The 25,523-nt window shown below is 41.1% G+C and overlaps 1 protein-coding gene across 3 annotated transcripts in view; it reads right to left on the reverse strand.

The window, feature by feature from the left end:
* Positions 1-25,523, reverse strand: part of DGKB (diacylglycerol kinase beta) — a 1,765,597-nt gene that overhangs the window by 1,284,021 nt on the left and 456,053 nt on the right. For all 3 annotated transcript variants that reach the window (XM_086941963.1, XM_086941961.1, XM_086941962.1), the window contains 3 exons: positions 15,395-15,512; positions 13,236-13,324; positions 13,033-13,149 (listed from right to left, as the gene is read on the reverse strand). In XM_086941963.1, coding sequence (XP_086798089.1) covers positions 13,033-13,149; positions 13,236-13,324; positions 15,395-15,512 — 324 coding nt within the window. The remainder of the gene's footprint in view (positions 1-13,032; positions 13,150-13,235; positions 13,325-15,394; positions 15,513-25,523) is intronic.

Raw genomic sequence — 25,523 nt, forward strand, 5'->3', positions numbered from 1 at the left:
TGTTTAAGTTACAGCATACAGTAAATTAAGTTAAGATCTTTAAAAATCCTGTAAATTGACTTAGGAAAAAACATTTGATTTTTCAAGTTTTAAAATTTGGACTAAACTGGTTTTTAATACATATTTTAGATTTTTCTAATTTTTTTCTATATCTGGCTAACCTGACCAAACTCACAGTGGCTGAGCTTTGGGTTCAATGTAGGTCTATTGGGATACCTGCTCCCAAAACGATTAGGAAGGCAGACTTTATTAGATCCCTTAAGGCCTGGGCAAAGACAGCTCCAGAGAGTGTTGGGTAGGGGGACAATGACCTGTCCAACAACCTCCAGGTGGAGGATGATGACACCTCATCCATTTCGTTTAGCACCAGTTTCTTACTTCCAGCTAATGGATGGAAGGGAGGCTTCAACACACTGGAATCAGAGCTGCCCCTTGCAGAAAGACAGCTTGAGGTTCAGTTAGTATCTGTAGCTTTAGAGAAGGAGCAGCTGGAACTAGAAAGAGAGAAGTGGGAGGAGGCGAAAGTAAGAATAAATGGTGGCAGCAAAAATGAAGAAGATGCTGAGATGCCATGGGGTGCTGGGTTTAACCCCAGTCGTTCCAAGGGAATAGTTCCCACGTATGTCTAGGGGTGACATAGATAAATGGCTGACTGCATTTGTAAGAGCCCTTCATGAGAATGGTCCACTCTAAGCATTAGGGCTCACTCCTGTGGTACCTGATTCCATTAGCTGAAAGGGATTGCCTCCTGACCCTACAAGGGGATAAGGCAGAATCCTACCCATACTTGAGGAAATGTCTAGTCAAGAACGTGAGTATGACCCCTGAGCAGTGCAGGGCAAAGTTGAGGGACTCCCAGAGAGTTAACACACAGTCCTCTGTAGATACCTCAGTGAAGACACTAGAGGGCTGGATGGCAGGTAACACAGTGAGTATTCATGAGAGGTTGTATATTTGAATTCTCATAGAGCACATCTTGACTCACTGGGTACAAGAGAAGTTATGCCAGTGCCTAGTGGGCGTTAGGCTGATTAGCCCCATAGCGCTGGGGGAGTTAGCTGATGAGTGGTTGAGAACCCAGGTTTTCAATCAGCACCAGAAGGGAGATCAGAAGAAGGGATGACAGCACCCCCCCTCTCCTCTGGTGAAAGAAGATCAGAAACAGAAAGAGTCATCATAAGACCCACCAAAATCTGAGCAAGGAGAGGGCCTGAGAAATCCAACTTCAAGGGGAGGGGGTTTCAGGTAAAGCCTAGTAGGTTCTGTGATGCCTCAAAGGGGGGGAAGTGCTCCAGGGCATAAGAGAGGAGATGCTGTCTGCACAAAGAACCCCCCACTGGTGGGCAGTCCCAGGGGATTGGTAGTGTAGGTGTCCTGCTCATCTACCACAGAGAGAAAGAACTCAGAACTAGGAGGGCAACCTGGAAACTCTTTGAGAAATAGTTTAGCAGGAAAGTTGTACTTGAAGTTTTTCGAGGAAAAGACATCTGAAGTCGAAGCATGAAAATGAGTTTATAAAACTTCAGTGAGAACTAAAAAAGCCAAAAGCAGTTAGCCAAACACAAAAAACTCACATTATATTCCTGGATAGATACCAGATAAAATAGAGAAGGTCAAGCCAGCTCAGCATCTTTGCACTGTACTATATGAGGTGAAAAAACAAGTGTGTGGTGTAGAGATCAAAATCCCAGAATTGGGAAACAAAAGATTGAATTGCTAACACATCGAGCACTAACAAAAAAGTTTCCATTTTATATGTGGCTACTTGCCAATACAGTACCATCAAAGTTCAATTAGAACAAAAAAGCTAATATAAAATCCTCACAACTATTCAAAAACAGGTTGTATTAAAACCATCCAAGAAAGTCAATAACATATCTTGTTTCTGTTTAGCACTAGGCTCTTCAAAGACACCTTGGGCACAAAATGTGACTAATAATTTGATCTTTTAATATTTTATGTTATATGAATTATTATTGCGCACAACTCATCAGTGAGGGTATCCTGGTGCTGAACCTGAAACTGTATGGGCTGTACCAGGGTCAGGCTAGGTGAAGAGGAAGGTCTTCAGTTTCCTATGTATTTTAAGAACTGAGGAGGCAACTATAATTTTCAGGGGCAATTCGTTCCAGGCTTTAGGAGTGAGGTAGAAGAAGGTATGACTGCTGGATCTGGTTCTTCATATGCAGAGTGTGTGTGTGATTCGGAGTCCAGCTAAGCGGAGGAGTCTGGTAGGTCTGTAGAAGTTCATGCGGTATGTGAGGCCAATGCTATATAAATATTTGCATGTGTTTGTGAGGAGTATGAAGAGTGCTTGTTTGTGGATTGGGAGCCAGTGTATGTCTTTCAGATGTGGGGTGGGAGGATGAGGGTGAGCCTGGCCACTAGGTTTTGTATGGTCTGGAGTCATCTGGTCAGTTGAGCATTGATTCCTCCATAGAGTGCACTGCCTTCAATACAGTAATCCTGCTTTGGAATGGCAGCATCCAATGATCTGCTCAAAAACGTTATTTATCTGCTTCTACTGAAAGGTGCCAGGAATCAATTGAAGAGATTCTTGAGGAATGCAGGATTAAATGATATGTATATCGCCTGGGATTCATTAGGCAGTAAATTAAAGCAAGACAAGATGCACACTGAATGGAGACTGCAGAACGTACAATGGTGGTGGCTGTGGCACAGAGAGACTAGCTGAGCCTTCTGGGTCAGATCAATCACAGATAAATTCAGATCAAGGATTAGAGGGGAAATGGGTGCTTCCAAAGAAACATAAGAAGTAACAGTGAAGATTTCCGGTTGCCTCCAAACTGCTTAGTTGCATGATTCCTCCAGCATTAGTTTACCCAACTTTCCCCTAAATCACACATTTGTTTTCCTTTAATGTTGTGTTTTTCTATATCCTCATTACCTTCTCTTCCTTAAGTTACCACTGTGTTTGTGCTCATCTATGCATTCTGAATTGAGCTGGTACTTTGTATACTCCTTGATGCTGCCTGAACATCTACCAGCACTACCTCCTTGGTGTTTTCCTGAATTGGAGCCCTCCACTCTATATCACAGACTTTGGCCGGCATTGAGCTGCACCAGCTTGTCACGGTCTCCACCCACGTAGCAGGACATAGCCTAGACGCTATTTTCTACCTTAAATCCATGGGTGTCATTTCAGTCTGTGCTTCCCCTTAGCTGATCACTCACATTACCTCTTCTCCATGAGACGGACACACTTGTCAACAGCAAGACCCTCAGGAGGGACTAGAAGGGGTTTCTGAAAAATCTCTTGCTATTGCATTACGTAGCAAGCCATTTGTTGCTCAGGAGGACGTGGACAAAGGGTGGAGGATTTCTCAGCCCAGTTGTGTGCGGATGTGGATAAAGTATCGCCCATAAGGGAAGTCAAGCTGAGAAGAAAATTGCCTATGACCCCATGGTTTACAGATGGACTGAGGTTGCTCAGTCAGGCATGTCGCTACCAGGAGTGTCCCTGTTGGAAAGCTATGAGATGCAGGAAAGGTCAGCTTACAAGATACTGATGAGAGAATATAAATTAGCTATTAAAGAAGAAAATGATTATTTACTGTACCAACCAGATTGAGGCAATTATGTCCTCAAAAGAAGTCTTTAAAATTGTTTTGTAGTTATCCACACCCCTGGCTACCCCAGAAACCAAAGGCCCACAAGAGCTATGCATCCAGCTAGCTGACATCTTTCAATTTGAATTTGCAAACATTTATAAAGCGCTTGAAGCGTCAAAACTAGGAGTTGCATACTTGTTGTCTTTGAGCAGACAGCTAAAGTCAGAATCTCTTAAATCATCAGACCTTAAGGAAAAAAATGCAAATATGCTTATGGTTTTTCTTTTTCTTACCCCAGATCATGGTTACCTGCACCTTCTTAATACTAAGCCAGGTTCCCGCATTGCACCATGTACACCAGAAATTTGGCATAAGGTGGTCAGCTTAGTAGCCCACACACTTGCATCTATTATGAATAAAGCCATCTCTCCTGGGTGCTAGCCATGATTGTGGAAGGAAGCAGTAGTGAAGCCACTGCTCAAGAAGCCCAACTTGGACCCCAATGACCTTAGAAACTACTTCCCTATTCCTCTATTCCCATCCCAGCTAAGATCTTGGAGAAACATCTCACTTGCCACTTGATTGAGTATGCGGAAGAGCAGTGTTGGTTAGACGTGTTAAAATTTGGGTTCCGGAAAAACCACTGCACTGAAACAGCACTGGTGTCTGCTACAGACTGTATTAGGCGGTTAATGGATGCAGGGCAGGTTTCTGCTCTGATCCTGTCTTGAAACTTTACATCTTCCCAATTGCCAGGATCCTACGTTCCTTTGGTCTACAATCAGTCGTGGTTGTCCAAAACACCCATATCGTGTTGATCTCAAAAGAAACAGCAGCTACCACAGATAACTTTAACTATTGTATGACAGCAGGGTGGATGGGAAAAAAAACTACCAGAAGCTTAACGGGGAGAAGACTGAGGTGTTGTTCATTGGAACACAAGCCTCTGTCTGGAATATGAACTGATGGCCTGATGCAGTAGGTACTTTACCAGTCCCTAAAGAGAATCTAGAGTTATTCCTGGACTGCGAACTCTCACTGGACCGGCAGACCTACTGCACCTCGTCAATTTATTTCTGGCTTATTAAAATGCTTGAGAAAATCTGTCTTTTCATCCTCCTCTCAGCAAGGAAACAAGTAGTTCTGGCCTTGGTCATGTCAAGGATATACTATTGTAATGAGCTTTATTTAGATATCAGCAACAGCCCCCAAGCAAAACTGCAGTTAGGGCAGAATGTGTTGGCTAGGATTACTTTGGATATTCGAAAATGGCATTTGGTGTTTAAGGGATTACACGATCTGCACTGGCTTTCAATAAAAAAGAGCATTTTGTTCAAAGCTCTTTTCATAGTTCACCAGGCCATTTACCAGGTCAGTCTGGTTGGAATCAAGCTGATGTGTCACTGGTATATCCCTGGGAGAAATCTTCATTCAGCTCAACTTAATTTGGTGACAGTGCCTAGAATTCATAAGAAGAGATGGAGAGGCAGAGCTTTCTCGGTTAATGCAGCAAGACTGTGAAACTTGCTTCCTAATCATCTTACTTGTATAAAAGTGCACACTCCCTTTAGAAAAGCCTTTAGAAAAGTGTTAAAGAACTTGCTTTTCACCCTATAAGGAGATCTCCCAGCTTGCTATTATGATAAACTGCTTTCTGGCTGAATTGGACTACCGAGACTACAATGGGCATTTGTTGCATCTGTTGCACTCTATAAATCCTTTTCAAAACAAACCAATTCTCAAGACCTCCAGGTTCTCCAATTTACAAGAGTGATTTCCATTCTCCTTGAGCTCATTACTGGAATTAATCTTGAGAGACCTGGTAAGTATCTTCTATGACTATTCATCCCTATTTACTCATTCTAATCATTCTCGTCTAGTCTTTAATCAAGAATTCCATTTCATAAATTGATTGTGTGAATTCAGGTCTGAGGAAACCTACCTATTCACTGACGCCTGCCTGAAATGCCATATCCAATCTATGGAGTTGTCACTGGTTTTCCTCTATCCTAGTGCCATAGCCCATTCTCCCCAATAGAGCGTACTAGCTTTCCTGTCAAATTACAACAAACCAGGCTTCGAATATCTCGTTTGGTATGAAGGCATTGAGCGATTAGTATCAAGTTTTTATACCCCATTTCCTATATTCAGCAAGGGCCTCACAGATTGCGAGTGTCAATTTACTAGTATGGATTCTGATCTTAATACCATCCAGATGTTAGTGCAAGTCATTCATAAAATAAAAGAGGATTTGGATGTATCTATACTAGAAAGGAGCTCTCCACTGAGTAAGATTACTGAATTACAAAATAGGAGATATGCTCCAAGATCTGTCATTTGTTGGCAATATCAGAAGCAGAAAATCCCATGACCCTGCCAAGTAAAGCAGTCATCGCCAGTATTGGAATGAATCCTACCATAATACGAATGATTTTGAATCTTCCTGATAAGAGTGGAGGCAATTCTCATAAGTTGGTCTTTCATGGTTCAATATAGGTTACATTTCATGCATTGACTGCAAGCATTTCCTTTAGACATACCTAAAGAGACCTTTATAATGTGTATTTAACAAGAGAAGCATTAACCCAAGGCACTCTTCTAATTCATACTAGAACTAGATGGCCAAAAATTAAACAATTTACAATTGTTGTTAGATTATTCCTCTCATGGGGCATTTTGCTTTGTGACAGAAATTTGCACAAATTGTTTTTACATACCAGTTATTTCCATCAAATATGAGCAGAAGCCAAATGACAAATGAGTGCACCTCTGCAACCTTTTAAATTAGTCTCTATGAGGACTTAACGGATGTTTTTCATTTGGTGGGTATTCACCCAGCCACAAGTGATGCTCTAACCAATCTAACCCTTCAGGCAGAAACACAACAGTAATCCAGAAGCACAGAGGGGAGATGAAGATGAAAACTGAATCCCACATACATTGTAGAAAACCCTTGATTTGAGAAATCTAGAGAGGAATCCTTGCAGATTGGCTGTGTCAGGAAATCTCTTTCTAAAGGGGAAAGACAAAAACAGCAGAGGAGATCTATGTTTGTACGGCAGCATGGAAGACTACTCTGTACGCAAGTGTTCTTTGTTGGACATGATATCCTTGGCTTAGTTTCCCCCCAACTTTTTGCCTTCAATCCTCCTGTGTTTGTTGACTTCCCTTTTGCTGGCCGTAGAACTGTGCCCTTTACCACTTCCTACCAGTGTTAAAGTGCATGTGCTCTCTGTCTAAAATGTAACAATGACTTCCACCCAATAGACACATTTAATTTACTTGTAAGTCCCTAGTAAAGTGGTACTGCATGTACCCAGGACATGGACAATAAATGTTACTAGTGGGCCTGCAGCACTCATTGTCCCATCCCCTTAAGTAGCCTTTTAAGCTTGTTTTAGGCTTGCCATTGCAGCCTGTGTGTACAGTATTACGCTGCCATTTCGACCTGGCAAAATAAACCTTTTGCCAGCCCTAAATTTCACTTTTTAAAACACATAAGCCACCCCTATCACTAGGCCATAAACAGCCCATAGGGAAGGGCAAAGTGTACTTAAAAAATTGGACATGCACTTTTAAGTTTTAAATGCCCTGGTAGTGAAAACATTTTAAATTCGTTTTTCATTACTCTAAGGTTTTCTAGGACAACTAGCTGTATTCACTAGTGTAAGGTCTACATGACCCATATTACATTACTCATAACATGGCCAGTGATATCACTGATGACAACATGGATGACATCATCCAAAGAAGCACTCACATACCCACCCACACCCCAATACAACCTCTCATATACCACCTCCCTCTCACACAACTGCTCATATACACATTCACAGTAGTGGTGGGCAGTAAACGCTCCCCCGGCGAAGTTTGAGGAGTTTTGTCAATTCGCCTGCTTTGCTAAAAAGGAGCATTATATTTGTTTTATTGTACTTTCTAAGCATATCTGCATCTTAACTTTGCTCCAGTACACAAGTTCAGTTCGATTTGTTAAGTTTTTGCTTTCGCACACACGTGAGTACCGTTGCCCAGATGCGATTGAAACTACAGACACTTTAACACTGATATCATTTAATAGCTAAAAATAATCAACAGCTCTGGCACTTTCAGCAATTAGAACTTATAAGCATTTATTTTTAGGTTGCCTAAAGGACCCATAAAAGAAATGCCAGCTGGAGATCCTTCTTAGCTTTGCACAGGATTTAGGCGAGGTACTTGCAAAAAGTTTTTTTGCAGTAGTTGCACACTGCAGTTATTTATTATTTTTGAACATCAGACTTTGTTTTACTTTAGAAGCCTGCAGTGAGAATCGATTTGGGATGTGTGCATGTTGAACTGAACGTCGGGACACAGTCAGCAACACGCCTCACCCCCTACCCCCTTCTTCCCTACTCCCTTACCATCCTGATGTCTCTGGGCCTAGGAGCAGCTGCATACCCCTTAGCTGAGCGAGCCCCCGGTCTGACTGTGAATGGAACTGTGCTGAGCAGTTGGCCCTTCTCTGGTTGTTGTGGAGACTGGAATGCCACAGCTTTGACCAGGAGAAGGCTCTGATGCAGGGATGCAGCTGCTGCGCAGTAAACGAGAGCTGTAGGGGAAGAGGGAAACCCCCTCAATGTATCACGCACTTCTGAACACCTATTCACGCCAGCACCAAATGACTGGGTTAACTAAATGAAGGCAACTCAATTCACATGTGCAGGGATGCTGCAGGAAAGCATTGCGGGCAGGCAGTCCAAATGCTTAGCATTTGGACTGCCTGCCCGCACACATTTAATTATAGTTAATCCACTTGTCTGCGGAACTCCACAGATTTTGTCAGATTTTGTCAGTAACTCTGCATAATTCTGTCAAGTGCAGCAGCTCCTTGGCCCGGAGACTTGAAGATGGTGGGGGAGTAGGCTAGCAGGGGGGTAATGCCTGCTGCTGATGGAGTGTTCTGGCCCAGCTTGGACAACCATATCCGGCTGGGCTAACACCCTGAGTGGCCATCCTAGGAGAAAAGGTAACACCTCGCTCTGCGGCAACAGCTTTTGTTCCTGGGCCTGGTAGTCATTCACACATTTCCCCAGGCAGTCAGAAATCTGCCTATGTGCTCTGACCTTTGTGAGTCCACTGTACTAGATGGAGTGCAGGGTAGCAACTTTTTAAAGTTGCTTAACTTTAATATTGACCTTAAATCTGACCTGGCTATCAGGTGGGGTTTAATGTCCCAATTAGTTTGATACCTTACTTGACTTTGTTGGCTTGCCCCATTAAGGAGTTAGACAGGTTGGAGTGCAAACCCTTTAACCCTGTGTTGGCCAATGGGGCTCCTAAACTTCCCCAGCAAAATTGCAATTTAGAAGTGCTGCAGGTAAAGTATATTAAAAGATATGTCTTATTTAATAGTATATAGGTCTCTACCATAGGACTTCTTTAACCCCTTGGCTGCGGCGGTAATTCCTCTGCAGCGCTGGGGGGGGGCGGCGCTCCCATGCTTGTAACGGAACCGCTCCGTCACGAGCCTCGGGCGTGCTGTGCTTGTGACGGAGTGGTTCCGTCAGGGCCCCGCCCGCTCAATACAACGCTCAGCGCAGGCGCGAAACCGCAATCCGTCATTAGTACAGCTCGTCCGTGGCTGGAGACGGACTGGTTCCATCACCAGCATAGAAGGGGTTAAGGGAGACTTACATATATTGCTAAAGAGCAGTTGTCCATTTGCCATTAGGTGTAATGGCATAGTCGAGTTAGCAGAGTGACATACTGCCCTGTCAGTCTGCAGTGGCAGGCTGGGGTCCATTTTATCTGTGTCACACGCAGGATGACACAAACAGTGCTGCAGTCCTGTGTGAGCACTCTGCCTTATATGCCGTGTGTATCTTGGCACCATATACTGGGGACTTAAAAGTAAGTCCTTCCTTGTCAGTTGGGTGTATCCAATTAAGCATAACTTTTGTATAGGGCTAAACACTGGCACTGAGGTCCGGTTGGCATGCCTCAGTGCCGAAACACCAGCAGCATCAATCCAAAAGCTGGGGATGAATATGCAAAAAGGTGCATTTCCTTACAATATTGATACATGTATCCCATATAACCTGTAATGTGTCTGCCTTCTAGGCTGGGCCAAAATTGCACTATGCCAATACTGTACTCATTTCTTTGTACCACTAGAACAATTTTATTTTCAGTTGCATACACCACACGTGCAAACATTATTCTGGCACCCTGGCTGCATTACTATACTATGCAGAAATGTTTGTAAGTCAGAGCATTAGTAGAAAAATTTAATGTGTGACAGAAGTACATTTATAAAACCATCTGCTCAATGGGTGTAGATTGTTTATTATTAACGTCAAATAGCACAACTTTTGAAAATTAGTGGCCACATCAACCTATTTAGGAAGTGCAAATGGTGCGACTCGGTAAATTCGGCCGTTTGCGATTCCTAAATAAGTTTTTGGGATGCATCATACATTTTTGTGAAATTCGCTATTTTTAGCGATTTCCAAAAATGCGATTGCTTTTAAGGAATCACAAATTTGCGATTCCTTAAAAGCAATGCATGATTGTTTTTGAAATTGCGAATTAGCAATTAGGGGGTGCAAATTACCACGAGGTTGAACCTCGTGGTAATTTGCGAAAAGTTATGTAAATGCTCAAAAATGCAATTTTTAAACTTCATGTTACAGACACACATGTCCATAGGACATGTGTGTGTGAAACATGCACTTTAAAATACATTTCTGGGGTGCGGGGGGGGGGTCCTTTGGACCCCCCTCTGCACCCTTGGAATGCATTAACAAATTGCGAATCGCATTTTCAAATTCGCAATTTGTAAATGCCTTCCCATTGACTCCTATGGGCCTTCTGGCCCAAAGGAATCAATGGGATTTGCGAAATCGCAATTAGGAATTCGCATATTATTTGCGATTCGGTAAAAATTGCGATTTTTACCGAATTGCAAATATTATGCGAATAAAATCATGCATACCATTTTGCGATTCCTTATTTGCGATTCCCTAAAAATCACAAATAAGGAATCGCAAAACCTTACAATGATGCATGTGGCCCTATATTCGGGAGATCATATTTACCGCAGGTGATATTTTGGTTATGATACTCTGTTATTAGACTACAGAAATGTTGATGTGATTAAACTAAGGGCCAGTCTCTCTTCTTCGTTGCTCCTCAGTATTCAGTAGCCTATGTTGTACCGTTTCTCAGGGATGTCTGCAACCAATGTGTCTAAGGCAAGATGGTACATGATGCACAAGAGGACTCAATCATAGCAGCATATCTCCAACTATTTTAAAATAACCCATAAGCGCTGAATCCCTGCTCCCTAAGGTATTTTTGAAGATCTTAGTGCCAATGGCAAAGAAGACCTCTATCTCAGTCTCCACCTATGAAGTGTCCCTGATAAATGATTTGGCAAGATTTAAAACACGGTCAGATACACAGCCTCTTGAGCACCTTGCTTTTTCTCAGTAGCCCATTCGGTGAACAGAGCAATTTGTATCCTGACATATTTCCTAGTTGTTATACTATTACGTTTACAAAAATGGGGTCCAAAATAATACTTTTTTAAAATTATTTTTGAATGTACATCGTGAATCAATAATCAATAATTTTCAGAAATTCAGGTACACCATAAGGAGCACGCTTTCACAATGACATTTCTCAGATGTACAGTCAAAAAAAGACACCTAGGATGTAATTGACACACAATTCCATGCTGAGCCTACATTCCCCCTGATATCTTATTTCTGTGGATTGCAGCAAATTTACATTAGAGAAATGTTGCTACACTTTCACTGCGACTGTTCTTTCCAGCGTCCTCTTTGCCTGCTGGAGTGCTTAGGGGGATAATGTTTTTCTCTTCTTTACTTCAATTGAAACATACCCAGCTCAAGCTAGCAAGTAAACTAACATGTCAGCGACTCTATGAACGTTCAAAGTTGATCGCAATGCAATTGGGTGTATTTTAGCTGATTTTGCTGCCCTAAACTATTTATATTTGCATATTCAGTCATGACTGTTACTTCTGTAAAAGCTGTGCTGTTCCTTTATTTTTCTACTGTAGACCAAAGTTAAATGTCAATATTTTGCAAACTGTTTTCTTCCGTAGATACATTTGTTCCTCTATGCTTTTCCAAACAAAGTTTATTTTCAGACATGTATTTCCTTGCCAGTACTTTTTCGTACCACTAGTATATCTTTTTTGGCGGTCAGTGATGATTATAACTAAATCTGTAACAGGAAGTCTTTCCAGCACAACAGTTCACATAACATTATTCATCATCTAACAAAGTCAGGGAAGTCTAAGGGGAATTATTTTTCTTCTTCACGACGGATCATTCTTTCCGAGAAGACATACAGAGAACACCCTCTGGGGAGGTGGGAATGAATACGGGTATTTTTAACAGAAAGCCAAAATGAGATCCTGTTGTCCATTTAATGGGCATTTTTGGATTGAAAGCTCAAAACACTCTCACATATCATGAACTTCCTATTTAGCTGGAGCTTCCACATTGGCTGTATTCAGTCAGCGTGAGCACACAACATGTGGACAATGAACTTGAAGTCGAATCCACAGATTATTTTCAATATCAAGCAAACTGGTATTGAGTAAGGGAGTTAAGACAAAAACTATGAACGCAGGCTACAAAATATTCTGAACGTAAGCACATGCAGAGACAACTGGGGTAGATGACAATGTGGGGCATTTTAAAAGGGTGTTAAGACATCTAAGCTTCCTTGTATATTTGTTTGTGCAATACATTTGTACATTGCTTGTGTTTATTTCAAAACAAAGTAGCATTTGTGGATGTAATATTAGTGATATTTAAGTTACATTCTCATTTCTAATGTTTACTTCTTTTGGACCTTTACATTACATTGGATTGTGTACTTTGTTCAAAGAGGTTCAACTAAATACCAAGGTTATCAAACAAAAATCATCAATGCTTTCACATACAGACAGTTATTTGAGAATTGAGTTGAATTCTTAATGGTTGCCATGATGCCATTACTATTGGTTTGTGAATACTTTAGAAGATTGTGGTTAACATTGGCTAATGTAACCCAAGAGGTAAAAGTGAATGATGTATCTTGTTCCCATCATGCACTGGGACAGGAACAGACTAATTTGCATGTAGCCAGGTTCTGAGCTGGGATGGTGCAGTGAGCTAAAAAACGGTGATGGATCAAGCCCTGATCTTTGGACTGGGTAAGAGTGGTCTGCTTAATTCAGCCACTCTGTTCATCACCACCCCCTCTTCTGCACCATTAAAAAGCAGCATCCCAAAAATGCAATTCAAATTGTTAGGTCGGTGTCCTTCCAAAACGGATATTTCTGAAACAAAGGGCACGTCCTCTTCCAGGCACAAACAGCCATCTCTACAAAGGCACAGTGCTTACAGTCCATAAACCAACATCCTTTATCCACCATGACAATTATTGTGCATTTTTTACTTACAGTGATCTGGCACCAAACACAATGAAGACCAGTGAGGCCCTGGTAACATTTTATGGTTTTCCGGCACTTGTCGCATTTTGTTGTACAGTTTCCTTCTACCCAAAAGTGATGCATTATCTATGGGGGTACAAATAAGAGAAAGGGAAGAACTGTAAGTATGTATTGATGCATGCCAACATAAGTTGAGCTTTATAGCAACTTACATTTGTGTTCTTCTTTGACTTGACATAGGTTTTGATACAAGAGGGGGGTGCTCTAGCTACGCAGCGTTCATGGACTGTGTACTTGCAGACTGAAAAGATGAGAAATGGACAACATTGAATTAAGACCTGGTTCAGCGTAGATGTTAATTCAAGTAAGTCATTAACGCAATCATGCTTCATCTGTCATATAGTCTACTCAATCAGCTGCATCAATGAAAGCTCAAAGTAGACTGTTTTTTCATCCAATACAAAAAGCTAATTAGCACAGGAAGCATTATGAATATAAAAACAAGAATACTTTATCATGGCATAGCAGGAAATGCTTAATTAAATCACACTGAAGTCAAATTTTCAACAATAATTCCCAAATGACGAAAATATTAAATAGAAGTTGATGACTGCCAAATGGGTTGGTGTCTTTTAGGAATGACAAATATCTATATTTTACAAAACATAGACATTAGAGCAGCTGGCAGGCCTGAAAATAGGGCCACATGACTTTTATGCTATTTTGTCTATTGACTTATCCAAACCCTAAATGGCTGATTAGGTCGTTTCCAGATATGCACTGTTTTCATGGTTTCCATGTCACAAGTAGAGGTCCAACAGTCACATCATAACCACATTTTGGAGACAATCTGTGTTTCAAGCAATTTGTATTATCATTATGCATACAACTGTAGAGAAATATATCAGAGCAAACATGTGCAATACCAAAGTGCATGTTTTTGATACTTGTTCAGGTGGTTGTAGATTAATAAATGACAGACTATCCTAATAGAATATGAATGTTGACAGAGCTTCTCATTTAGTTAAAGTTTCTTTTTAGAAAAAAATGACCCTATATTTTGAAATATGAACAGTAATGCAGCTCCTATGAAAAAAAAATGCATTTCTGAATTTCAAGGCATGTCCATTTTCATAGCACTGCAGAGTCTATTTCCAGTAAGATGAGCAGAGGGCTATCATCAACTTCAGTATCCTTCAAAGGGAAGTTAGTTTTATATCTTACACAATCATCCAAAACATATTTTGGGATTTCAGTGGAATGGCGCCTGACAGCTATCTTTTATGAATCGATAACATATATATTTCCAATTAATAGAACAATAATGAAGCTACTAATTCACATTTTTTGAAACAAACACATTTTAGAAGAGACAGCATAGCAGCCCAGAATTACTAAAGGATGCACTATTAGTGTGTAGCATCACTTATATCGATGTACAATCTTTTGCATTTCGACTTTCAAATTATCCAGATTGCATACTTAAATATTGAAAAGCAATCAGTCTACCCTAATTCTCTTTATCTTCTTGATTCTTCATGCAAATGATTAAACAGAACCAATGCAATATAGTGGCTTTACTAGATAGCTGAAATACATGTTTCTCCTTGGACTGTCCGAGGAATCCTTCCCAAATGAAGTAAGGTCCCAACAGCCTCAGATTGTGAAAGGTGCTTCAAGTATAACGCAAAACACGTAGGTATTTGTCATCATGTTGGTGCATTCACTGATACCATTACTATATTAAGAACTTATAACGAAATTAAATGCAGTAAATAAATCTCCTTATACATATTTAGTAATGAATGACAGCTGCCCTCAAAAACGAGTGAAAGAATCTTGCTCATACCTTATGCAGGCATCAAATACACTTTATGCATTTTTCACCTTTGGGACTGATTGGTTACAAAATAGTTCTCACCTCATCCTTTAGCACTGTTAGAAATGCTTTGCCTCTTCATCCTACACTACTATGAGAAAATAGTATATCCCCTCATTAAAGAGCAGTGGGGAAAAAAACTGAAAATGTTTAGCATGTGCCTGCGTCAGTGTGAGACACTGTTCCTATTCCTCCCTAGAAGTGTTACTCAGAAGAGCCCACATAAATATAGTATGTCGCAGTCCCACCAAATACCATAAGACTCTTGCAATCTGAAACACTGTTACCTCCTACAAAATATACTGTGTTTATGGTGGAATGGAGCAACATAAAAAGCGTCTGAAATTGATGTGACACGGAAAAAAACAATCCATTTAACTGAAAAGTGAACATTATTTTCGTATGTTACATTATTATTTGAAAAAAAGTACAAATTCAGAGAACCACAACCTTTAAAGTCAAATAATCCGGAAGTTAATAACTAGTACTTACAGGAACAGGAAAGGCCTTGCTTGCCCACACCTATCAACATGTTCAAACAAAGATTACAGTAGGAAGGCTTGTTGAAATGCTTCAATCTCCAAACATGGTGCCCATCATCTTTCACATTCTTTGCAAAAGATAGAAACAAACACAATTAATTTGACCAAATATGTAGTATTTTTACACCTTCTAAAGAAATATCTGCCTCAGAAAACAGACGCTTTCTGGCTGGTTTTTCATTCACAACTTCCTTTGTGACAGATACGTACTCTTTAACACACACACATGTGCATGCATGCACGCACACACACACACACACACATTTTACACATTCGATACAAGTTAATTTCTATTTATTTATTGTGCAGTTTGTATACTTCCGTTACATTAGAAAATGCAATAATAAGAAATAGAAAACTTGATTAACAACATTAAGGACATTTTAGAAGTTACAAAGTGCTTCACGTGAACAACAACATAGTTTACATTACTTTAACAGCGTCTTCAAATTTTCTCTTAAAGATAAATTTAGGCTTCTGGATATTTGGGCTACTATAATTTTGCTGTCGATAAACAATGCATGAAAATGCCCTTCTTAATTAATTTGTGTTTGATTTTTCGAGTCTTTTTTTCTGGCAGTTTTATGGTTGTAGAACATCAAGCTTAATTTGGTGACTTTTGGACATCTTCTTAAGAAATGGCCTTATGCCAGCAACTTCCATTTCAAAGCAAATAAAAAAAACAAGATTTAATAATATATTTCATTAGGCACATAGTGGGACTGGCATACAACTTAATAGACTAATCATGTTGTTGCTAACAAAAGTGGTGCAAGACAGCTCCAGTGAATATCAAAAGTCACTTAAGCAGTTCACCACTTAATCCGAATGTGTGGAGTAGCCCTGTGAGGTGGCCAGCGATGTGGACTTTACAAAACTCTACTGAAAAGATTACCCTTATTGACTAGTGGGTGAGTTAGTGCCGTGACAGGCTTTTTTCAGGCCATTCACCTCTTAAGCGCCATTAGTTGCCTAATTGAAGAAAGCATGTTTGACAGCTGTCTATGAACACTTAACGTATGATAGGCTATGGCACTTGATTCCACCCAACAAAGTCAGGCCCATATGTGCCCAATTTACATCTGCATCTGCACCATGACCCTGATTCACACACTCTGAGCTTACAATACAGGTACACAAGAGATGATAAAATACACATTCCAAACTTTGTAAATATTAGAGTACACTTCAGAATTCCATGCAGTGATAATTTGGATTACTATATCGGTTAATGTACCCCAAATGTATTATATATTATAATATAATATAACATAATATAATATAATATAATATAATATAAGATAATATAATGTAATGTAATATAATATAATATAATATAATATAATATAATATAATATATTATAATATAATATAATATAATATAATATAATATAATATAATATAATATAATATAATATAATATAATATAATATAAAGGGGTGAAAACACATATGAACATGTGGAGCTCCAATGAGAGTTAACATATCATTATATTGCACACTGTGTACATTCTCCTACATAATATCACCTTCATTAAGTGCTGGCCTGCAAGAGGAGTCTGCACTGCCCTACATGACTACAGTATTTGTTTCCATTGTGTGTACCGTCACCCTTTATTAATATGGGGATGTATTTTGCTAATTGCCTTCACAAGGCGAAATGCACACACGCTTTGGGAAACGGTAATGCACTCATGTATATTCACCATCAGTAAGTTGTGGAGTTTTATATTTCTGGGTCTTGGGAGTGTACGCACTGAATAACTTCAGTTGTTTTTTTATTACAGCTACAAGAAGGAATCTGTAGTCTTTGATGAAAAGAAGCTGCCTTTTGGGGTAGAATCTAAGAGAATGCAAGTCATCTAGCCTAAAATGTAAAAATATAGGTATCGATGTGCTCATGTGGATACAAAGAGAACAATATTTGTGAGTTAACACCATAAATTTAGACTCAAGTCTAAATGGTGAAATGACAGTAAAACAAGGGAAAATTGTATTGTGAAATGCTTATTGGATGCAGAATGGAGCCATGGGAAATTCCAAATTGAACAGGAAAATAAGCAGGAAAGAAACATTTCCTCTAATATCACACTAAAGAAAGAGACATATGATCTTATACTGCAGCACACCCTCCACACATAACTCACAATCAGAAAAAGATACAGCAGCTTAATCCATTAAGAACCTAAACACAAAGAAGAAGACTTTAACGATGGGAATACAAAATCAGAATATTCTGGATAGAAAGGCCTCAACCACTTTTTTGTGGCATGCTTCATCATTGGCAAGTCTGTCTCACCATGTTAAGATAGTACCAACATGGTGGTCTCAACGTTTCCTATAATCATAGGTATTTACTTAAAGTCCGAACTGGCTACCTTTAGCAATGAGCACTGACAATCCATCCTGGTATTCCACCATGTTCTACCCTAAGTATGCCTCAAGCCAGAAAGACATACTTATCCAATCAACTCATGCCAAGTCTTGTAAACTGTTAATGCAAGATTTAATTAGGAGCCCAAACTGCTTGTTCACCATTTCATTATTTTATTTTAGCTTAAATATTGAATCTTTTATCATCCATTATAGGCTACAATTGGAAAGTTCTAAAAATGAGCATCACTTACGTTTGCTAGATTATTTAAGAATAATATCTGAATTAGCAAATTACTTGGATTGTAATAAAAAGATGAGTCGGTGATCAGTATCAAAAATATGAGAGTGTATCGAACTTGTAGGTCATTGGTTGACCTAAGAATTCAATATTTACAAGCTGCAAACTGCCTCTATTCTTATTCATAGAAATCAAGGATTTGTGTTCCTGAACAATTTGTGTGTGACTTATCTTCCATGTCAACCAACAAATGTAACAAAACTTACAACAATATTTGATAGTTCAAAGGGTTGGTAAGTGCAGACAGGAGATGCTAAAATGTATTGGTTGTTAACTTGATCGAGAGTACTGATCAGCCAGCAAGTTGTTAATTAAAAATTAAAAAGAAAAACTATCACTAGTGTTAACATTTTAAGAAACAATACTAAGTTCAGGTTTTGTACTTCTTAACTGAAGTTTTGTGGGAGAAAAGTATAGGGAAATCTTAGAACATCATATTGATTGTCCATCATTCAAGACAAACTGGGGTTCAGTATTTTAGCAAATTTGTTTCACAAGTTTTGTTCACCACGAGTTTTCACTTCCGACTAGCTGTTTTTTGGATCTTTACTATAGATGAGCCCCACAACCTAAGTTTCACTCACTGATACTTTGCATGTCGTGCAGTACCTGGGCTGGAATAGCTAATGCCACTGAGCGAAGGAGGAAGGCCAGAAATGTGGAACCAACACAGCAGGGGCTCATCTTTGAAGGTTAGGAGAAGGAGTGGAGCACTATGACCCAGGCGTGGGAGAAGACTGTTGAAGGGAGGCAGAAAATGCAGCTTCCTGTAAAGTGCCCCCCTTCAGAGGCCTGATGAGGAGTTCACCACCAGGAGCAAACAGAGTCAACGAGGAAGAAATTTGGCCCCACTGGAACAGAGTTATACCACCTTGAAATTTTGAAATTTGTCGCCTGAAAAATAAAACCTCCAAGCATGTGGCACACAATCTGATCCTCTTTAACGACTCCTGGGGCAGGATTGGGGCACCACAAATTTAAAAATGGTGTCAGAAAAGGACTGCGGCAAAGCTGCTTTACTCACCGCCCTGAGCCAGTTACTCTAATATTCATGGATAGTGGGCTTGGAACACCCCAGAATGCCCTGTTAGAGGGCTATTTTGAGTACTTGCCTTTTCTTGTGGTTCCCCTCGAAATACAGGGATCAATCTAACATGTCTGGGGGGCTTCTAGGAGCATACAACTCCCACAGAAGCTGCTTCTCAAAAAGCTTTACCTGTCTTTTTCAGCAAGAAGCATACATGCATACATAGCGGCTCCTGGAGGGATGGCTGCGTGGTCGTGAGGCGGGGCGGCGGAGGGGCAGGGTGGGGGGGTAGTAAACTCTGGCATACGGCTGATCTGAGTTAGGTTAAGAAATAAATAAATAGAACAAATTAAATTGCGCGCACTGCAACACATTTGGCGCAGCAGTGCGCGCAATTTAATTTGTTTTATTGATTTATTTACCTAACTCCGATCGGCTGTATGCAGGAGTATACTACCCCCCACCATGCCCCTCCCTGCCCCGCAGCACTCCCTCCAGGAGCCGCTACTGATCAGCTCCAGAGTACAGGAACGGCTTTTGGTTAGCCATATGACTGATGTACATGGCCTGAAACAAGTGAATAAAGGATGGGACACACATTTTGGAGGAATTGAGATGATTTACTTTAAATTCTTTATTGACAATGAACATTGCAGTGCCTATAAACATAATAATTTAATATGAGCATGATTATTGCTAGCATTAATTTAAACAATGCTATCAAGGTAATGTATTGCTTAAGTATAAAATGTTGTTATTGCTAAAAATGTTTACCGTGTCAAAGCCAATAGCCTATCTTTGTATTTTGCCATGGTGAGCCCTTTGACAAAGCCAAGTGGCCTGAATCTTAAATAGTGTATATATTGATATGAGTACCCGTGATAAAGTCAGTAGACCTAAAGTATTTAAAATTACAACTGCTTTTGTAGTGGTGTTGCATATTTTATAGGTGGTCAATCCCAACCCCATCCTCTTGAGCACCCCACTCTATCCGCTTTGCTGTGGCATCATTACCTGTTACCCCTTCCCTCTCAATCTAGCTCAGAAGTAACACTTTTCCCTTTCACTTTCCTCCCTCTCAACCCATGAAATCACACTTAAGGTTTCAGGACCCTTTTAGACCTGTCATCCTTAGGGTTGTCTTCCTCAAACTGTCTGCCTGCTTACTTGGACCTTAGGATTCTGAGCACTTTACCACTGCTGACCACTGCTAAAGTGCATGTGCTTCTCCCCTTAACATGGTGACATTGGTGTAGACATGATTGGCATATTTAGTTTGCTTATTTGTCCCTGGTAAAGCAGTAAAACATATACCCAGTGCCTGTAATCTAAATGCTACTAGTAGGCCTGCAGTACTGCTGTGCCACCCAACCTAGTAGCCTTTCAAACCTGTCTCTGACCTGCCATTGCAGTGCCTGGGTGTGCAGTTTTACTGCCACTCTGACTTGCTATTTAAATCTACTTGACAAGCCTTAAACACCCCTTCTAATACACATAAGTAACCCCTAAGGTAAGCCCTGGGTAGCCTTAAGGGCAGGGTGGTATATAAGTGAAAGGTAGGGTATGTAATTGTAAGTTTTACACGTCCTGGTAGTGACAAACAGCTAAATTCTTTTTTCATTACTGTGAGGCCTACTCCTCTCATATGCTAGCATTGGGAGTACCTTAAAACATTTTACGCTGTAATTCCTGATTAGAAATGAGTAGCTAAATCATGTTTTATATATTTTGCATGGAAATGATAAATTCTCTTTACTAATAAAGTTGTATATTACATTACTGCTTTAGAAATGCCATTTTTAGAAAGTGGACAGTTTTCTGCTCTTACTGCTCTCTGTGCCTTGCAGCCTGTCTCCAATACATGCCTGGGATGGGTGACAGCTACCCTTTGTGCATTCCCTCTCTATAGCCACAAACACAGGAAGGGTGAGTCTGACAGAGAACTCATCTGCATTCATATATTTTTTGATAGCTCTTCCTGGACAGGAAGAGGAGGAGCTGACACTTGAATAGGCTGTGTCCGGTGTCTCACACAAAGGTCTAATTACCCCCTACAGATAGCCTGAAAGGTAGGGATGGGATGGAAGGGTACACATGTACTTCAGGAGCTTGCTTTAAAGTCACACCCACTTCAAAAGCACAACTGGGTAAAAGCACTGGGGCTCTGACCTTAACAAGACAGTAAACTAATGGACCTGCGAAGAACTCTACTATAAGTAAAGACAGCTGTTCTATAACGACTGCCACATGAAGGAACTGCTTTCTGCTTTGCCGAGCTTCACTGCTGCCTGCTGATCTCTGCCCTGCTGAGGAAAAGGACTGGCCGCATCTCACTTGAACCCAGAGTGACTCCATTGGCTTGCTGGCTTTTTCCTCTTCCTGGAATCTCGTGGCCATCAAACACTTCCTACAACCCTGCTGCTGGACTTTCCCATCTGTGAGTCCTACACTGCCAAGGTGCCAATCTAGTCCTGGACCTTAGAAATAGGTTCGGTAGCTGTTTTGTTTCAAACTCGACACAGTGATGACTTTGAGCCAATCAGCACTGACGCAGTGCACTGCGTCACCAGTGTGGTACCGATCCGACACTAACTCTCTGCACCTACTTTGAAACTGTACCAAGTCCCACCACTGTGAATAGTCCCACCTCATCCCTCAGTTCTAATTTTGTCTCAGCCACATGTTTTCTGCCAAACTTCACCATTGATCTTCACTCCACTTCAATGCACAACTAGCCATCTTCCATACACCATCAAGTGGTTCAACTATAACAATGGCGACCTATGACACACTGATCATACTAATGCTGTAAAATGATTCAGATGTGGTCCTTGGTGCTCCAGATCAAATTTCCAAGCAGTGGACCACTGAAATCGGATTTCCTGTTGTAAGGCATAACTCAAGCATGAGTGTGTCACCTGCCTGTCTAACCTAAAAACAGGACTGATTTTACTTGAACATATACTTACAACTACTGCCGAAGCAGAATGATCAGGTATGGATTGGCCACTACCTGACCATCCCTAATTTGTGAATATCTCACTTTGCAGTGCTTCGGTCTCCATATGGGAGTTAGCTAAGGTCAGAATCTATCTCACAGGAAGAATATGCTACGCTACTTTTCTTGGACCTCAGGGCTGCCTTTGACATGATTTACCATGATACTCTATTACAAAGACTCTATGAAGTCAGCATAGAGGGGACTGCTCTGGTCTGGATCACATCCTACATTCAAAACATACCAAATGTCATCCATTTCCCACCTTTCTCATTCAAACCGTACTTCACATAAGCAGGATCCCTCAAGGCTCCATTATCTTACCCATGCTTTTCAACATCTGCATAAAGTCATTACCGGTAATGATCAATGAATTTCAGCTTACATGCTTTAACTATGCAGATGATACAACAATACTCCTTAAACTGGAAAGGCCGAAAGAGATTAGAAATTCACAATTTGTCAGATGCCTCAAAGCTGTTCATCAGTGGATGACATGGAGTCCTCTCAAATTGAATGCTTCCAAAATGGAAATACTCAAATGTGGCAATTGGAAAAAATATGAACCACTCGCCGCGTGGCCTGACACTCTGGGACCACATGTTAAGATTTCTAAGGAAGTAAGAAACCTTAGAATTGCCATGGACTCCAGGCTATCAGTGAATGCCCATATGGTCAAAGTAGCAAGATCAAGCTTCATTACTATGAAAACTCTGCAATGCATCTTCCCCCACCTGGGATGTCCACACAAGGTCCAAGCTACTATCTCTATTCTGCTGTCTAAACTTGATTATGCCAATGGCCCCCGCCAAGAACCATCTTTATCAACTATGAAAAGACTATAACAGATTCAGAACTCTGCTGCCCAACTACTCCTACATGTAAAGTGTGAGAAGTTGGCCTGCTATATGATGTCCACTAATTAAAGTGGGCCCCTTGTACCAGTCCAAACAACCCTTAAGGCGATTTAAGAGGTCAAAGATAACCTTAGAAAGATATCCAAGTGGTAGCTGGGGAAAGCAGCCTTCAGGCTTAGTCTTGAAGTAATTTTAAGCAGCTTGTTTCATCAGAATGCAACCATAATGTATTTGTTAAATGAAAGGGGAACCACACAGCAGTTATAAAAATATGTATTTATTATTACACCTTAAATACCTCACAGTATCTGCTACATGCAGATAAACACATAGCACACAATACTGTAGCACAGAAACAAATGTAATTACACTAATAAGTCATAAGTCATAAGTCATAAATTCTTATATAGCGCACATATCACCAAAAAGGTCTCAAAGCGCTAGCAGGGAGAGACACCAGCCATGAATTAAAGGAAGTGGCACAGGTTAATTAGGGAAAAGCCATGTTTTCAGAGCCTTCCGAAATGCCGAATGATTGGATATGGATGACAGATGGAGGGGCAGTTTGTTCCAAAGTAGGGGGGCTATATAGGAAAAAGCCCGACAGCCGTTTCTCGTGGTTCTGGCCCTTGGCTGAACCAGGAGGCATTTAGAACTGGATCTTAATAGTCTTGGAGGATTATACCAAACCAATTTATTTGCTAGGTTGGAAGGGACAATTCCCATAAGAAGCTTAAGCACGATACTGAGTATCTTAAAGTGACCTCTTTGGCGCACCGGGAGCCAGTGCAGTTCCCTGAGACTAGGCAGGGCTGATGACCTGGGGGCCAGGCCAAGCACCAAACGAGCTGCGGCATTCTGAACCGTTTGTAGTTTGGTCAACAGGCATTCATTTATGGAGGCAAACAAAGCATTACCATAGTCTAAACGACTGATAATGAGCCCCTGAATCAGAGGTTTCCTAGACTCAAGGGGAAGCCACTTAAATATTTTACGCAGCCTGTGTAGGATGCCATAGCAGGTACGGGACACAAGATTGATGTGGGACTTCATAGAAAGGGTAGATTCAATCATGATTCCCAGATCACGTACCACCTCCTTAGGGTCTGGGCAGAGTCCCATTTCTGGCGGCCACCAATCTTGTGACCATATCTGCATGGCTTTACCAAACAGCACTATTTCTGTCTTGCCGTAGTTCAGTTGGAGTTTATTGGCACTCATCCAGTCCTTAATCGCGATCATGCATTTCTGGAACGGGTATCAAGAAAGTCCAAACTGCAGGTAATCAACACCTGAGTGCCATCTGCGTAAGACACTGTTGAAAACCCAAAAGATTTTATTATGTTGGCTAGGGGGGTAAGATAAAGATTAAAAAGCAGGGGACTTATGATAGATCCGTGAGGGACTCCTACAGAGAGGGGGATCCTACTGAATTCGAGGGTGCCAACCTTTACATAGGTGAGCCGGTCTGCAAGATAACTCCCAAACCAAGCACGGGCTTTGCCTCTGACACCAATCTCCTACAGTTGTTGAAAGAGTACGCTGTGGGAGACGGTGTCCAAGGCTGCTGATAAATCCAATAGGATAAGCACAGCAGACTCACCCCTGTCTAGAGTGAGACGAATGTTGTCCACTACCTCCATCACAGCCGTCTCGGTCCCGTGGGCAGGACGGAACCCTGACTGCGAGGGATCAAAGAGACCCTGTTCCTCTATAAAAGTTGAAACTCGCTTATTAACAAGGTGTTCCAGTACCTTCCCGAAGTAAGGCAGAAGCGGGATCGGCCTATAATTGGACAGAGTGGTAGGGTCACTATTGTTTTTTTTTAGAATAGGCTTAATCTGGGCCACCATCCAGCAACTGGGAAACGAGGCTCAGAGTGGTACAGAGTGGGCTCCAGTGGGAGACCAAAGCATATACTAAAATAGTGGTATAAGAACTACGACTGGAGTCAAGGCAGTGTCTAGAGGTTGAAGAATCACTGGAACCCCAAGGAACCACCCAAGGTAGGGATCCCACGGAGGACGGGTGCAGTGTGAGAACATGACGGCGTGCTACGTACAATTCAATGGGAGAGTCGCAGTTTCAGTTTTAGTGTTTAAGGACCGTTCCCAGTGGGTTACGTAGAAACCCTTTAGAACATAGAAGGTTGGTGAGCCACCCCACCAGTGGATACCAAAGTACCAGAGTTACCTATCGCAGGGAAGCCGGGTGCATAGGGTCGAATTGGCGTCAGAAACTGATGTCGTTCTCAATGGGAGTCGTCAAAGAAATTCCACTGTTGGAAATAAGAAAAGTGTCACAGGTGGATTTTTGAAGGAAGGAACCTGAAAGCAGAGGGGACAGAGTCTGGCTCACTCAGGAGTGACCAGGGTATCAGTAGACGAATGCCCACTGATGTCAGGTGCTTGAGGTGTGAAGATGTTGACCTTGACTCTGCAGCCATGGGGACCAGGAGATGTTGAGGTCAACCAGGAGCCGGATACGAGCATCTCTGAGGTTTATCTGCTCTCTCAGAAATCCT

Source organism: Lissotriton vulgaris, chromosome 10, assembly GCF_964263255.1.
Source record: "Lissotriton vulgaris chromosome 10, aLisVul1.2, whole genome shotgun sequence".
NCBI classification, from domain to species: domain Eukaryota; kingdom Metazoa; phylum Chordata; class Amphibia; order Caudata; family Salamandridae; genus Lissotriton; species Lissotriton vulgaris.